Source organism: Cynocephalus volans, chromosome 10 (assembly GCF_027409185.1).
Source record: "Cynocephalus volans isolate mCynVol1 chromosome 10, mCynVol1.pri, whole genome shotgun sequence".
In the NCBI taxonomy this organism is placed as follows: Eukaryota; Metazoa; Chordata; class Mammalia; order Dermoptera; family Cynocephalidae; genus Cynocephalus; species Cynocephalus volans.
The window spans coordinates 104,779,638-104,796,211 of NC_084469.1; the positions used below are offsets into that span (position 1 = coordinate 104,779,638).

At 60.4% G+C, this 16,574-nt stretch overlaps 1 protein-coding gene across 4 annotated transcripts in view; it reads left to right on the plus strand.

The window, feature by feature from the left end:
* The first annotated feature begins 703 nt into the window (after window positions 1-703).
* NFIX (nuclear factor I X) overlaps window positions 704-16,574 on the plus strand; it is a 97,209-nt gene continuing 81,338 nt past the window's right edge. For 2 of the 4 annotated variants that reach the window (XM_063112715.1, XM_063112714.1), the window contains exon 1: window positions 705-815. In XM_063112715.1, the coding sequence (XP_062968785.1) occupies window positions 789-815 (27 nt within the window). In that variant the 5' untranslated portion in view covers window positions 705-788. Of the gene's footprint in view, window positions 816-16,574 lie in introns of all 4 variants that reach the window. The other 2 variants (XM_063112712.1, XM_063112716.1) reach the window with 2 other exon arrangements.

Sequence of the window (16,574 nt, forward strand, 5' to 3'; positions counted from 1 at the left end):
CTTCGTTGTTGGCATGCGTGTGCGTGGGGATCCTCATGTAACGGAGGGAGGGCCGGTATGTGGGTCTTGGGTGATCTCCTGGTGTGTCAGCGCGCGTGTGTAGGAGTTGTGTGCCGTGGCGTGTGTCTGTGCCGTGTGTGCGTTGGTGTCTGCGTGTGCTTTGTAGTCGGAATGTGGATCGTGTGGCCATGCCCTCCCTAGGTGACCCGTGTGGCGGGGTCCGAGCCCCGCTGCGTGTCAGCGTGTGTCTGCGTTGGGACGCTGGGCCAGCACGTGTCGGGGTGTCCGTGTCGGTGTGCGCCCCCGCGCGCGCGTGTGCGTGTGTGTGCGCGCGTGTGTGTGTGCGCGCCGGCCGCCGCTCCCCCGCCCGCGCGCCCCTCCCCGCGCCCCTCCTCCCGCCCGCGCCGCCCGCCCGCTCCCTCTCCCCGGAGTGCGCCGCTTCCAAACTTTGTCTAAACTTTCACTTTCACAGCGCGGCGGCGGCAGCGGCGGCGGCGGCGGCGGGCGAGGGTGACCGGCCGAGCGGCGGCGGCATGGAGTAGACGCGCGGCGGCGGCGGCGGCGGACGCGAGAGGCAGCGGCGAGCGCGGCGGCGGCGGCGGCGGCGGCGGCCCCGGAGCCGGCGGGGCCGAGCCTGCGAGCGGCGAGCGCGGGGCGGCGGGCCGGGCGGGCGCAGCGCGGCTGAGGCCGGAGGAGCCGAGCCGGAGCCGGAGCCCGAGCGCGGCCGCCGCCTGCCGGGCCTCCCCTCGCCGCGGCCGGCCGCCGCGCTCCCGCCCGGGCGCCCAGCTATGTACTCCCCGTACTGCCTCACCCAGGTACCGGCTGCCGCCCCCGCGAGACCGGGGGAGGGGAGCGGGCGCGGGAGGCCGGAGGGCGGCGGCCGGGGGGAGAGAGCCCGCGGGCTGCCGAGGGGTGCAAGCTGTGCCGCGGGGAGTCCGGGCGCGCCTGTGGACGTCCCCTTGCGCCTGCGACCCTGGCCACCGGGCGGACTCCCGTTGGGGGCCCCGGGGGTGGCCGGCTGCGTCGTGGCGCTGCCCCTGCAGCGCAGAGCGGGAGTGCGTGCGTGTGTGTGTGTGTGCGTGCGTGTGTGTGTGTGTGTGTGTGTGTGTGTGTACGCTCGACTGGGGCGCGGTGGGCAGCGGGACTCTGGCCGACTTGTGGGCGACTGTAGTGCGCACCCTGGCAGCGTGGCCGCTCTCTGGCAGTGTGTGCGGGAGTGACAGGGTGGCAGGAGGGTGGTCCCGAGGGCGCCGAGGGACACTGGGTCCCGCGTCGCTCCCTAGGGCGGGCGCAGCGATTCCCGAGGGTGGCAGTGGCCGGCGTGCGTGGCGGCGGCCCTTGCGTGTGGCCGGGGTGCCCGGGGTGGGCCGAGCGGCCCGGGCGTCTCCCCAAAGTCTTTGTTCAGGCCTCACATGGGAGCGGGGCTAAGAAAATGGCGGGGCTCCCAAATTTCGGAGGGGCAGGGGAGGGGAAGGAGGGGCGGGCGCGCTGCCAGCCGGGGCCGCGCCTCTCTGCCGACCCTGGATGTCGCAGCCGCGGCCCCCCTTCCGAAACTTTCCTCGGCGCAAACTTTCTGTCCCCAGCGACCCGGGCTGCTGGGGAGTGGACCTGGCGGACTCCGGGAATCCCGTCCCGCTGTCCCGAGGCGGGAGGGGCGAGAGGCAGCTGTGGATACGACCGTGCTGCGGCCACGCCGTCGGGTCAGCCGCGGGCACAACAGCGCCGACCTTGGCGCACTGCGAGAGCGCGTCCCGCCTCCAGCGAAGTTCCCTGCGTGGCTCACGGTGGCGGCAAAGGCCGGGAGGATGCCTGTCTTGCCACCCCACTCTGCCTGGGCCCTGGCTCGAGGCTCTAAGAGGGCACAGGAGCTGGTCACAGACCCACAGTGGTCCTGGCAGTGCTGCCTGCAGGGCCAGGCCACTGGTTAGTAACATAGACTCTGCAGAAGGAACACCTGGAGGCTGCTTAGCTCTGCCTGCTGGCCAGGCCTGCGTGTGAAGGTTCTCTAGGCCAGGCCTGGGGACCTAACTGTCCCTTCTGCCCAGCCTGATCCCTGCCAGCCATGAGCCAAGTGTGCCCACAGATTAGAGTGGGAGTCCACGTGGACATAGCTGCTACTCAGGCATAGTATGTGCAAGGAGCATGCATGGGTGTCGAGGGGCGAGAGGGTATGTCAGGGTGTGTGTCCGCTGTGGCCACATCATACTCTCGTATGCACAGGTGCGAGTGTGTGTGTGTGAGAGAGTCAATCTAGAGTCTACATGTGACCGCTATGGGTCAGCTATAGCGGTCTGCATGGCATGAATGTGTCTACGGCCGCGGAGTGGGTTTTCCTGTTAGAAAGCGGGTCTGAGAATGTGTTGGTGAGGGTGTATGGGCACGGGTATGTATGGCAGTGGGCTTGCACGTGTGAGCAGGCACTCTGACCACCGTGGCAGTATGGGAGACCTCCACATCTGTGCCTCCAACTCAGCAACTGCCCTATGTTGGACCCTTGCACGACGACCCTGCCCACCAGCTACGTCTGAGCTGTGGCTGCCTTTAGGACTACACTTGGCTGGCCTGTGTGGCTGGTGTTTGCGGCATAGTGGGACCAATACCCCATGCTTGAGCAGCCCCTTGCCCACCAGGCTGCCAGCCCAGCTCCCATGCCAAGCATGCCAGAAATCTGGGCCTCCCCCCTTCAATGGCTTGGGCGAAACACCCACCCATCAGATTTCACAGCACCCTGGAAGAGAAAATGTCAGCCGATACACTACTGATAAGGCTAGGAAGAGGCTGGCGTGGCCCCCAGACCCAGAGTGATGGCCAGGGCTTGGCTCTGTGACCCCCCAGAAGGGCAGAAAGGCTCAGTTCGGTGTGAGCTGCAGACCCAGGCTATGAGAGCTCCAGTATGCAAGGGCGGCTGGGAGGGGAGTGGGCACAGTCTGGCCAGGCTGCCAGCCCTGCACAGTGGGCAGGGAAACCCCTCAGCTCTGGGCGGGCAGCTGCCATCGGCTGGTCAGCAGGGTCTGGCTTGCCCCTCCCCGACAGCCACATCTCTGTTTTTACAAATTTTTCTGCTTCCATAGTTTGCCCTGCCGGTCTCTGTCTTTCTGACAACGCCTTTCATTCGCTGTCTTTTTCTCTGTCTCTGTTTCTTTCTGTCTTTGGCTTACTCTGCCCCTTTTCCATCTCCTTTTCTCTGTCTCTGTCCTTCTGTATCTCTGACTGTCTCTGTCTCTCTGTCTGTGTCTCTGACTCTGGTTCTGGCCTCATCTTTGTGTCCTCCTACCCTGGCGTCTCGGACTCTGTCTCTCTCTGGCCTATCTCTCTCTTTTCTTTTTTTCAAACCAGAATTGGCTTCGATTTTAAAGTCAATAAATGATTGAGCAGGAACGAGCTTGGAGCAGCGGGGCCCTGGCGGGGAAAGGCACTGTGGGCGAGGGGGAAGGGCGGGGGGGAAATCTCCTTCTAGAAAAAGCATCGAAATTCAGGGCGGCTGGGCGGGGAGGTTGCTGGAGCTGCTGGAACCCCTTGCAGCCACAGGCCCAAGTCCCAGGTGGAGAGAGGGGGGTGGTGGATGGATGGGGACCCCTCCCTACTAAACAGATGCACACCAGGATGTCGACACACACACCACCGCCACTGTCAAGATGAAGACATAAATGTCCTGCTTACACCGATGTCCAGACACATGACCATTGACAAACCTATGGACACAGAAAACCGTGGACTTGTGTTCGCCCCCCCAAAACGCACACATGCATGCACCCCTTGAAATGGGACACACGTATCAATGTAACTAGAGACACGGCAATACATTTCAAACACAGCCATCGACGCACATGTGGACACAGGAAACCGTGGACCTGTATTTACAACCACCCCCAACACACGGATAAACACCCACCCCTCCACTGGGATGTGGATATTGACGTTGGCTCATGAAGATGGTGATACCTCCAGACTCTCGGAGCCCACAGCACACACTTGGACACAGGCAGACTCAAGTGTGTGTTCACCCCACACACACTTGCACAGATCCAAGGACGGACAAATGGATGGACACACACTTTTACACAGAGATGTGATGCTGTTGGCTGACCCAGGTGTGGACACCGATACCTTCTAAGAACACACACATCCACAAACACAGAGACATGCGCCAATGCACACTTCCCCTCCATGCCATGAGGATGCACACATAAACGCGCAGACACTTGCTGACACAGAGACATATGTACACAAGCACACACACACATACACTCAACCTCAGACACGCACCTATGCCAGTATTCCCCTCCACACGTAGTGGAACGTTCCTGCACCCTTGTTTGTGCACAGCCAGACAACGCACTCCTTCCAGGGGAGGAGACTGGGCTAGGGCCTCCCTGATGTGCCCCCCCCAGCTTTCTCTCTGGGTCACTGTGACCACTCCTCTATCCCCACGCCAGCCTGGTGCCCCCTAGGAAAGGAGCCTTTTCTCTCCAGCTCTGGCCCTGCCTGCTTCATGCCCACTGCTGGGGTGTGAGGTGTGTATGGGCGTGAGGCTGGGATGTCCATAGCTGGGGGGTCAGGGTGCTCTCTCTTTCTGGGGCCTGGAATGTCTTGTTCAGCCTCAAGGGCTCCCCAATGGAGGCTGTGGGAACAGAGGTCAAGAGTTAGGCTTTGCCGTAAGACAGCACCAGGTTTGAAGCACAGGATTTTCCTGGTCTGTAAAACTGACAGCATCTGTCTTTTGGGCTGTGATTAGGTTCAGTGCAATGCCTGGCTGGGCACATAGCATGATGCTCCAGACCTGGTACTTGTTGTCATACTCCTGAGCCCTCACAGCTGAGAGAATAATGCTTATGAGGGGTAGAAGACAGGATTGGGCACCTCCCAACCGTAGAAATCCTAGTGGACTGCTTGGAGGAGGAGGCAAGAGAAGAGTTTGGAGGGACATGGGCTAGCTCATGGTCCAGCTCTTTGCTCTTGCAGGAGGGGCATCCTGTAGGCCAAGAGGGTGGCAGGACGTCAAGGTAGAGAGAGATGATGGCAGGGGTGAGGACGAGTAGCGGGCAGGATGAGAGAGACAAGGCCTGTGCTGTCCCTTGGGGACCAGATACCCTTCTTGCAGACTCTAAGTCCTGGTACAGGAGTGTGTGTGCACATGCATACATCCAAATGTGAGTAGGCAGAGAGCCTGGAGACGGGGTATGTACCAATGGGGACTTCAGGGACGTTCGCAGGGCTCCAGAGTGTTTCTGCATCTGCCCTTGGGTGTCGTCACCTGGACCCAGGTAGGGACAGGACGTGTGTGTGGGACCCTGTGTGGGCATTTGGCTGGCTCAGGTGGGCAATTGCAGGTGTGTGCACGGGTAGACATGCAGCCGTGGCGCGTGGCTGCCGGCAAAATCTCCCCAGTGGCCTCTGCCTTTTTTAATCTGCTTGGATCCTGTCCCCTGCTTGTGGAGCTCGAATCTGCGGTCTGCACCTTCCTCCAGCTGGATCAAGAAAGGCAGGGGAGGCACGGCACCTGTGCTTTTCTCTGACAAGGTGCTGAGAACAGGCCCTGTCCCCTCTCCCCAGCTGGGGGGAGAAGGAGGGAGTCTTCACTTTCCTGTCCCCAAAGCCCTGGATGTGGGAGCAAGGGTGGCTAGGAGACGGCTGTGAGCGGCTCTGGTTCTCCCAAATCCCCGTGTGTATTCATCAGCGCATTGGGCCTTCGAGCCACCATTTTCTGGCGGTATCGGTGTGTCTGCATGTGTCCGTGTGGGTCCCTTCCCATGTGTCTCCAAATGTCCGTCACTGGGTGCCACCTGTGTGTGATTCCACGGATCGTCGCATGTTCCATCTCTTGTGTATTCGGTGACAGTGGGGTCAGGGGTGTGTGTGTGGCACCATGCGTGTTGGTGTGCCCAATGTAGTCTTTGTGTTATGGTGCCACCGTGATCTGTCATCCTCACCATGTGCGTCAGTGGGTGTTGGCGTACCTGTTGCCATCTCTGTATCCCCGCTGCATGGTGGGGTGACAGTGTCCCAGAGACGTGCGTCGCATATGTAGCAATGAACTGGTGTGTATTTTCCTGGGTGTCCGACCATCATGGCAAGGCGTGTGTCACTATGCCTCACATACGTGTTGTTGTGTCCTGTCTCTGGGTTTCACCCCATATCATCATGCATCCTGGGCTTGTCCCCGTGACTATCATTGTGCCCTTTTCCCTGGCATCCCTCAGCCTCTCAGCACCATGTGCGATACCCACTATGGTGGCCAGGCAAGCAGCTGGGAGTAGGCTGGCCTCTCCGTCCCTTCCCATGAGGTTGCATGCCGTGGTGGCCCTGCCGAGGGCCCTTCCCGTGCCCTGGCCTGGCGTGGACAGAAGCCTGTTGTGCGGCGAGGTGCGGGTGTGTGTTTGGGTCGTCCACAGGCCTCCCTCTGTCTGCCCAGCATACATTGATCTTGGCTTCTGCCTGTGTCCGCCCTGGCCGGGCCAGCTGGGTGTCCTGCTGTCTCCGTGGGCCTGAGTCCACCGTCCCAATAACCAGGCCTGCCCTGTGTACCCTACCCCTGAGCCACCCACTGTTCCTCCGAGGCTCTGAGGGCGCAGATTTGGAAACTGAGGCCCCCCCTTCTTTCCCCCTTTCTCTCCTTTCCTCCCTCTCTCCTCCCCTCCTCCCCTCCTCCCGCTCCCTCTCTCCCTCTCTCTCTCCTCCTGCCAAACGCGTCTTGGCTCCGTCTGAATATCTCTCCTCCTCGATTTTTGGCTCCAGCTCTGGGCGCGTTCACTAAAGGAAGAAGGGCTAGCTCCCCACTCCCCGCCTCTCTTCCTCACCACCTCCCCCCTCCTGAGGAGCCCCTCTGAGGGCGGGAGTGGCCTTGTGCAGGGGCCCGGGCCCCCAGAGTGGGCTTGGCTGGGGGGCACAGGCCTGGTGGGTGAGGGGGCAGGGTGGATTGGGCCTGGAAGCCTGAGGGGGGCAGCGGGCAGGGTGACTGTGCTGCCCAGCTGGGTGGGAGGGTGGGCAGGGAGGGGTCAGGGGCACAGAGCTGGGGTGTCTGGCTTCTGGTGGGGCTGGCAGGCCTCTGTGAGGTGCAGCTGTGCCCAGAACTCTGAGTTGCGCTTGCCATCACTACCGATGTGGCTGCGCCAGCCGGGGAGGGAGGTGGGTAGCGGGCACTGCGGCGCTCTGTAGCCAATCGGAAGCCGGGCTTACACTGGGGAGCTCTCCCCCCACTGGGCCCCACCCTGAGGGGAGCCAGGGTGGTGGCCAGCATTGGGCAGGGGGCAGTGCCCACTGCCATCTCAGAGGACCCTGCCCCCTCAGCTAAAGCTTGGTGCCAGCCTTCCTGGCAAAGATCGGGCAAGAGTGGGGGTCTGTCCGTCCCCACTTGAATCTGTATGAGCCAAGCCAGAGGAAGGGACAGCTTAGAGGTGCACCCAGCCCCCCTCCCTGGGCCTCAGGAGGGGCTTTTAGTCCAAGGCTGGCAGGAGCTGGGGGTGGGGGCCAAATCATCTAGGTGGTTCTCTGTCCAAACATCGGCTTTGGTTGAATCATCTCGGGGCGGCGGGGGGTGGGGGGTTGGTTTATTCCGGGTCCATCTCACACAAAGTCACACACTCTCACTGGCACATGCGGGCACAAAGACTCATGCTGCCACACGCTGGCACATGGCATCTCCCTCAATCAGGCACACAGACAGGCGTCTCCACACAAAGAAGATCGCCCTTACACACAGACACCTAGAGATACCCGGCCACACCCGAACACATCAATGCGGCATTACACATTCAGGGACGTACACATGGGCATAGGCACAGGGGACACACAATCACATGATACCATGCCGTGAAACACACAGCACAGACACAAGCATTACCACCGTCAACACACAGGAGTATGCGGAACCCACAGACACACAGCAAGAAACACATAGCACACACACACACAGCAACACTGTCAGATGACAGAAATGCACACGTGAGCACCAATAACACCCCACATGCCACCAGACACACATGGGAACATGCACGAGCACATGCATGTGATAACATGCCTTCAGCCATAGGGACACATACACCAACTCAGTGCCACTGGGAATGATTTTGCCCATTGGGAAATGTCTGGAAACATTTTTGGTTGTCACACTTGGAGGAGGGGGTGCTACTGGCATCTAGTGGGTGGAGGCCAGAGATGCTACTCAAAAATCGTACAGTGTACAGGACATCCCACCCCAGAGAATGATCTGGCCCCAGATGTCAATCGTGCTGACGTTGGAAACCCTGCCCTGCACTCTCAGATCACAGTAATGTACACAGGCACAGCTAACCCTTGACATCCATTACACACACAAACACACACATGCACACACATCGCACTCTGACAAGAGGCCAGCTGACACAGTGTAACACGTAGTCTTGCTCACCGAGACCCAGACACTGTCACATATGCAGCCACACACACATACACACAATACAGGACGGTGTGGCACACACATCGTCCCATATTACCCCAGCACACGGGTACAGGAGTCACACACACACACACACACACACATTCCCACCTGGGCCACACCTGGCCCTGATTGAAATGGCACCCAAGAGATGTGACCTGCCCTCTTGGTATCACCCTGCTGGATGTTTTTGAGCAGCAGCTACAACAACCCAAACTCTCCAGATAGAATTGGGAGTCCCCAGTCCCTGCCCTGGTTTGAAGATGCCTGGATTGGGGGCAAGCCTGGGATGCCAAATGCCCACCCCTGCCTGGGTCACCCATGGCCTTCTGGACCCAGCGGCAGAGGGCCCCACCCTCATGGCTCTGCTGTAGGCAGCCATAGAGAGGAGGGGCGGAACGGGGACAAAGCTAAGTGCTGAGACTCTTGTCCTCCGTGGGGCTGTCTCACTAATCCTTTGGCCTTTCACTCCCCTTTTTTTGACCCCAGAAAAAGAGAGAAGAAAGATGGTTAGCAGAAGAGTAGAGAGAGAGCCTTCTGTAGGATGACAGCAGAATGAAAGTTTGTCCTAAAAATCAGGGTGATGGCTCACTTGTACTGAGAGCTTGCTGTGTCTCGCCCTGTGCTAAGTGCCTTCTCAACTTGTCTCCTTGAATCCTATGCAAGGTAGGTGGTATTATAGGAGAGTGGGGTCTCCGGACCCAGCTTCCTGGCTCTGCCACTCACCAGCTCTGTGACAGTGGGCAAGGCACTCAACCTCTCTGGGCCTTAATTCCCTTATCTGGAAATCAGGTTATGGTGTGGACCTAAGGAGTTGGTTCACAGAAAGTGCTTTAAAACTGTGCTTGATGTGGAGTAAGTGCTTGATTTCACAGAGGAAAAACCGAGATTCAGAGAAGGGGTATCCAGTACTAGGGTCAAGGTCTAGAAAGTGGTGGAGCCTGAGCCCCCGTCTCCGATCACCACCACCCTAATTCCTGCCAATGGAACAGAATTGCAGCTTATCCTCTGGCCTTTCCCAGATTTCAGAGCAGGTCTGCACATCACTATGCCTCCATTTGAAGCATGCTCCAGCTGTTGGCCCTTGAACCCTCCTTACCATTCTGACCTTAAAGGATCTTTTTCCATCTGGGGCTCAGAATAAGAGAGGATGGTGGTCTCACCCCCTGTGTACCCCCACTGGCCAGACTTGCCTACACCCTGACAGGGCCCGATGCCCTCTCCAATACCTTGCCGGACACCCAGCCAGAGCCTGCATGTTGGGGGTGCAGCCGGGGACCTGTGTATTCCTTTGACAAATGTTTACCAAGCACCTCCTGGGTGCCAGGCCCTGTTCTAGGCCCTGGGGGCTCGGCAGGGAGCAAAACCGGCAAAGGTGCCAGTCCCGGTGGGAGGGCAGACAGTGAACCTGATAAACAAGGGAGTGTCCAGTCCTTGAGACAGGGCTAGGTGCTATGGGGAAAAGAAAGTAGGAAGCGTCCGTGAAAACGCTGGGCAGCTGCGGTTTTAGTAGGTGTGGTGGGGGGAGGCCTCATGGCAAGGTCTTGATTTTCAGCATTGCCCTGCAAAGGGGCACTCTGGAGGTCAAGAGTGTTTCGGTTATCATGGTCATCCCATCATTTTCCCAGAATGTGTGGCCAATTGTTGCTTCAGTCTGAGGTCATCCATTATCCATACTTGCGGATACACCGTCTGGTGCCCGCCCAAGACCTCGGGACAAGATGGCTGGGGCCTTTCCTGTTCAGATACCAGGCCTCGATGGGCATGGGGTATTTTCAACCCTGCCACTCTGAGCCTGGGGGGTGGATCGGGGGCAGCTGGTGGCCCAGAGTGGCACTTCCACCTGGGCCCCTCGATTTAGCTTCCCTGGGGCGGGTCCAGTTTATTTTTACCCCAGCCTGTCACCCTGGCAGTACCAGGCTGCGCCATCTTTGCAGGGTCTTGGGGACCTGCCCACAGCTTGGGGGAACCTGGCTGTGCCTGCTGGGTCCCCACCTCCCGCTGGGCCCCGGATTCTGTCCACCCCAAAAGCTCCAGGCTCCAGGGCTCTGAGCTGGGGGCTGGTGGGGTCGCACTGCAGGCTGGCAGCCACTATGCCCAGGCTGGTGGCATTTGGTTTGGCGCCCTGCCTAGCCACCACCCCCACCCCATGCCCGGGCAGAGCCGAGCGGCTGCTGCTGCCAGTCTCCATTTCCAAGCTTGGGGTGGGAGTGGGGGAAGTGCTGGGCGCCTCCAGCCCCTCTGCCTGTCCCATGCCACCTGGGGCTCATCCCCCATGCCTGCTCCCTAGAACGGCCCCTGAGCTGCTTTTCTCGCTGCCCCTTTGCAGCCTGGAGCTCAACGAGGATGCCTGCCCGGCTTCCATCTTCCCCACGCTCCCTCCCTCTCTCCCTCCCTCTCTCCCTCCCTCTCGCCTGCTCACCATTTTTGGCATCTCCTCTCCTCCCCCTCCCATAGGCACCAACCTCACTTCCAAACCCGCCATTGCTGGCTCTCAGGCCTTCTCTGCCGCCTGGGGCTGGGACCTGGTAATGAGGGTTTGGGGGCTCACATGCAGGCATCAAGGGCTTTCTGGGTACTTGTGTGTTTCTTCTGGCGGGGGCACATGCTCTAAGCCAGCTCACTTCACCCGCCTCTTCGTTTAGCCTCAAGGTTGGCAGAGCTGGACTGCAGCGAAAATGGGGGCCCTCCATTTCTGATCACCCCCTGGGCCCCGTGTTGGCCTCTGGGCTACTGGAATACCAGGGTGGGCATCTCTGTCCAAGCCCAGGACCTGGGATGGCAGAAGCGAGGCTTCATCTATGGGGTGCCCAACCCCTCCTCTCCCAAGTTCCCCCCAGGGTGCCAAGATTCCTGCTGTCCTCACCAGAACTGGGGTGGGGGAACCAAGCCTCACGTTGGGCACTTGTGCCCCCAGAGGGGCAAGGGACTTCGGAGGAACCAGTTTATTGCCCCCACACCCCCCAAGCCTGCTGCCCGCGCCTCTCTCGGCACTAAACAAAGTTTGCTAAGTAACTTCAAATGTTATTTGAGGACGGCCTGGCCTCAACCCAAGGCGGCCCTGTGGAAACTTGTTTTTCGCTGCCGAGGCTGCAAGTATCAAAGACACACTTTCGGGGGGGGGGTGCTTCCATGCCTCTTCCCCCTCTGTGGTAGGGGCTGGCCCTGAATGGACACACAGACACACACAGCAGACACACAAGACTGCGGTGACAGAGGGACACACATCATGCTGTGGCCTGTACAGCACACATAACACATACAACACACACAGACTGACACACCAGTGAGGCTAAGGGTGTGTGTGCGCGTATCACAGAACGCTGCCCCCTAGCCCACGGCCCCAGGATTCTTCCAGACTGTGAGGTTTCACCAAGTTGGGGAAAGCACAGGGCTCTCATGCTTGGAGTCCTGTATCTCATGTCTCTGGGTCCCCAGGGTGTGCTTGGCTGGGTCCCTGAAGCCTCAGTTTCCCCAACCATAGAGGGAAGCCATCGGCCTGGATGGTGTAAGAGGTGGAATCCCACACTGATTAGGAGAATGTCTGGGTTGGAATCGTGGCCCAGCTGCTTTTCACCCGAGCTTGGGTATTCTCATCCCTCCAGCAGGGTCGTGTCCCTAAAATGCATCCTTAACAAGTGGGCTTTGAGCATGGGGCCTGGTGTACAAGCAGTGCTCTTAAGTGTCAGCTGGCGTTTCTGCCAGTCCTGACCCTGTGAACGTGGTGTGTGTCCACCCTGCCCGGAAGCCTCCAGACTCCAAGCAGGGCAGGACTTTCCAGGTCCTGGGAAGGGGCTCGTGGTGATCTTGTTCACTTGCTCCCTGTCTCTTCTGGTTTTCCCTTCTCTACGATTTTCTCACTTTCTTCCTCTGTCTCTCTCCCAGCTTTTCTTGATCTTTCCCCAAATCCCTCTTCCTTTTCTCGGTCTCCGCAAGCCCTGCTCAGGCCCAGAGCTCAGGGAAAGTGTGGGAAACGGGCACAAACTGTGTGTTTGTTCCTCACCGAAGCCGGTCAGGCCCGGGGTCCTCTGTGCCCTGAGGCCCCTGATGACCCTTCTGGGGTCCCCCCAAACCCCAGGAAGAAACAGGGCTGACACAGTGGGTGAAGGGGAGGTTCTGTTACAGGGTCTTCTGACCTGTCACCTCTGAGGTTTGCAAACAGGTGGGGCCCCAATGAACAGAAAAGCCAAGGCCTGAAGGGACACTGGACTGACCCCTCCCCCAGTCCCCGAGAGCCTCCTTGTTCTCACTGTCAGCCAGATCCTCACTGAGGTAGGTTTCTGAGGTCCCCCGGTCCCAGTCCCACACACTGCCTCATCTCCACTCACAGTCAACGCCCGCAACACCCCGCCACCCGCAGTCTGTCGCGTGGTGACAGCCTGTCACAGGCACCGCCGCACACCGGCACAATCTGTCGTCCACGCACAGTCTCACACACAACCTGTCACACACACGCACACACACACACACAGCGGCACAGTCGCACACACAGCCAGCCTCACGCGATCACACCAAGCGTCACAGCTTGTCACAGCCATAGATTCCTCACAATAAAAATAACAGCTACCGACTCCAGAGCAATTATGCCCGGGCAGCGGGTGGGCGGTCGGTCGGGCATACGTGACCTCCTGTGACCCTCCCAATGTGAGGCAGGTTTGATTGAGTAACCTGTTTTACAGATGAGGAAACAGAGGTTGCAAGGTCAAGTGCCAAGGTCATAGGGCTAGGAGCGGGATGGTAGGAATTACTCAGCCAGGTTCCCAGGGGCAAGGAAGACTTAAACAGGTCCCTCTACCTTTATCAACCCACTCCACTCCACCTGAGGCTCCCCCTCCCCATGGGAATTCCCTTTCCATTCCCCAGGAGGGGAAAACCAAGATTCTAAGCAGCCCGGCCAAGAAACAGAAGGGGCCTGCTGGCCCCTAGCTTAAGGATGCCCAAACCATCTGCCCTTGGCTGGGGAAAATTGGGCCATGTCCTCCACCCCAAATGCTACTCAACTCCAAGTGGGATGCTGGTAGGCACTAAAAACCCAGTGGACAAGTGGGGCTATCAGAGGGGTGACTACATGTGAGGTGGGCATCAGGTTTGAGTTTGATGTGTGGGCGCCCATGGTGAGGCTGGGTTTTCCATGTGGCTCACGGTGGAGGCAGCCTGTGATCTTTTAGGAGATTCAGTGGATAGGTAGGGACCTGGGTCCTGGAAGGCAGAGAAGTCTCAGGACTTCAAGCTGCCTGTCCCTGTCCACATGGGTGGAGTGGCTGCCATGGGCCCCTGGGCCTCCACAAGCCCTTCCGCCCAGGCCAAGGCCCAGTGTCTCAAAGTGTCTGCACTCCTACCCCCGGGGCCTTTCGCGTTCCAGGGAGCTTCCTCCTTCGCAGTCCGCCTTCTTTAGCTTTCGCCGTCTTTGTTCCACCCCCGCCTGCTCCCCGGGGCTTCCCCCGTTGGAGTTGCATCGGCCAAAACCAACAAGGCTCCAACGACATCCCGCCGAGGCCCGCCGGGCGGCCGGTCCTGCCCCTTGTCTTGCTTGGGGGCCAGATCCGGGCTCGGCTGGGTCCCGACGGCGGTCCCTGCGCACGTGGCCGCTCCTAGGGCTGCAAACACTCGCACACACTCCTATGCGGCCGCCCCGACGGGTCACCGGGCGCACGCACGCCCTTGTCCCACACCCCAGCGGGTACTCGGGCGTGCGCATGCATAGAAGCACGCACTGTCATTCTGACGGGGGTCGGTCGCGAGCACGCCCTTACCGGGCGCCCCCGACGGGGATCTCAGGCTCGCAAACGTATATGCACACCCAGGTCTGACACCCCAAGGTGACTGCCTCTTCTCTGGCACCAGATGGGATCCCCCCAACACACGCATGTGCTCCCCAGCTCGCGCCCAAATGGGGGTTCCAGCACATTTACTGCTGTGCGCCTCCACCATGGAGATCCCCAGCTCAGGTGGGTCCGTGAGTCCGCAGGAGCCACCGGTGTCCACAGAAGCATGTGGCTCCAGGCCCACGCAGGCACGCACCTCCCCAGCCTGCACACGCGTGTTTCACGTGAGCCACAAACCTGCCAGGCTGCCCAGGGCACCTGGCTCCAAAGCCGCATTCAGGTTGTTGAGGGAGGGGGCCAGCAAGAGAGACCTAATTCCCACCTCCCCAAATGTACCTGTGGCACAGGTGAGACGCCCCAGAACTGCTGCTGCCCAGGGGCGCCCCTGCATGTGCTATAATTGCATCTGAAATGTGTGCCTTTATATATATTTTTATATGTAGGAACCGCTCCCCCCCCTTCCCTCTCCACGTTTGTACTTGGCTTTTACCACCCCCACTAGGCTTCGTCCCAAACCTGCAAAACCCATTTCGCCAGGCAGGGACGTAGGGCGAGGCGGAGCAGCCCTCCTCCTCTCCACTGCGGACGCCCCACGTTCCTAAAGGCCGGGGGACCCCCTCCCCCGAAGGGCCAGACCGCCCCGCCGAATCCCGCAGCCCTCCCTGCAACACAATCGCGGGGGTGGGTGCTGGCGGCGAGACGTTGCTTTTTGGTGTATGTTTGCTGTTGCTTCTTAAATTAATCCTGAGTGACGGCCCGCAATTCTCCACAAAGAGGCCATTTAATGCTCCCCGTCCCCACCATAGGGCGAAACTTCCACTGCCCCGCCCCCCCAGTCCAGCCTTGCCACTGGGGCCGCGCGCCACCAGCCCTCCTTGCCTGCCCTCCGGGTGCGCCCCGGGCGTGAAGGCGCGTTCGCTGAGCGCTCATGGACTTCAGGAGCGAGTGTGGCTGGGTTTTGGAGGGGTCGGAGAACATAGAAGCGCACGGCGGAGCGGAGGTGGGAGGCGGGTGTCCCAGGAGTCCCCAGATTTCCCCACTGCCCAACCGTAGCTCTACAATGTCCCAACCTGGTGTCTCCTCCCGGGCCCGAGGGCTGCCCCCAACGTCAGCCCAAAGCCAGTGTGCGCTCTCCCGGAGGAAACGTGCCCCCATGCTAGCCCCAGCCTGTGCCCCTTGACAGGTGTCCGCCGCCCACGGGCTGCTTTCTGCTTTCATCGTAGCCTCCTAGACGTTCTTTTAGAGCGTGGCATTCCCGGGACCTGCCGCAGCTGGCTCAAGACTTGGCAGGGGGAGTAGGGGTCGCACGTGGATGGGGAGGGCGAGGAGATCTCCCCAGAGCCTAGGCAGCAGGGCTGTGTGCTTTCCACGCTGCTGAATATGAGTGCTGACCGTCGCCGTCCCTTGCACTAGGCACCGTGGGGGCGGGAGGGCACAGCACAGCCCTCGACCGTGCGGAAGTCCTTGTTGGACTAGGGGGCCGCGGGCCACGAACGGGCCGTGCGCAATTCCCGGTGTGCGCGTGCGCGTGCGCGGCGGCGAAAAAGCGGGAAACGGAGCGTCGAGGCCCCGGATGTGGGAAGCTCCTGTGGCTCAGGCGAAACCGCTACAGGCGTTAAGCGAGGTGTGCGGACCACTGACCCCTTGGGCCGATGAGCGGAAAGTGGGAGCCCATGTGAAGGAGCGGCGGCAATAGGTGAGGACTTCGGGCCGCCAGAGGCCCCCAAATGATCCCTCCGTGCCGCCATAGTTCCTCTCGTGGGCTCCTGTGGCGTCCTGGGGGGGCCCCACACTGCCCAGGCGCGGCTCCATTCCTCTGGGGCGCGGCCCAACCCTTCACAACGACCCCCCAAAAAGTGACCCCGCGCCGACGGCGTCAAGGGCCCGGCCTGGTTTGCCTTCTGGAGCGCTCGCCATTTGCAACGTCAGAAGCCGCCGCCAGAAGGGGCTCCGATGTCAGCGTTTTTGCCTGGAGGCTGATTCGGTCCCGGGGCGCACGGGGTGGGGCTCAGGGTGGCCTTTGCGTCAGTGCCCCTCCCCACGTGCCCGTCCTGAAACCCGACGGAGGACGGTGCTCGCGAGGGCTTTGGGGAGGAATGTGGTGTTGATGATTCCTGTTATTCTTTGGCTGCTTGGGGGAGTTTAGGGTTTAATTGCCCCCGAGTCCGAGGGCAGCTTTGGGGCGTCAGTCCAGAGAGGACCCCCTCCTCCGTGCCTCATCGTGCGCGTCGCCGCCTCCAGACCCCAGGCCGGGCAGGAGCCTTTCCACTTGTCCCCTATCCCCGAGCCATCTTGTTTTCGGGGGTGGATTCGAGGCGTGGAAGTTTCCCAGGGGA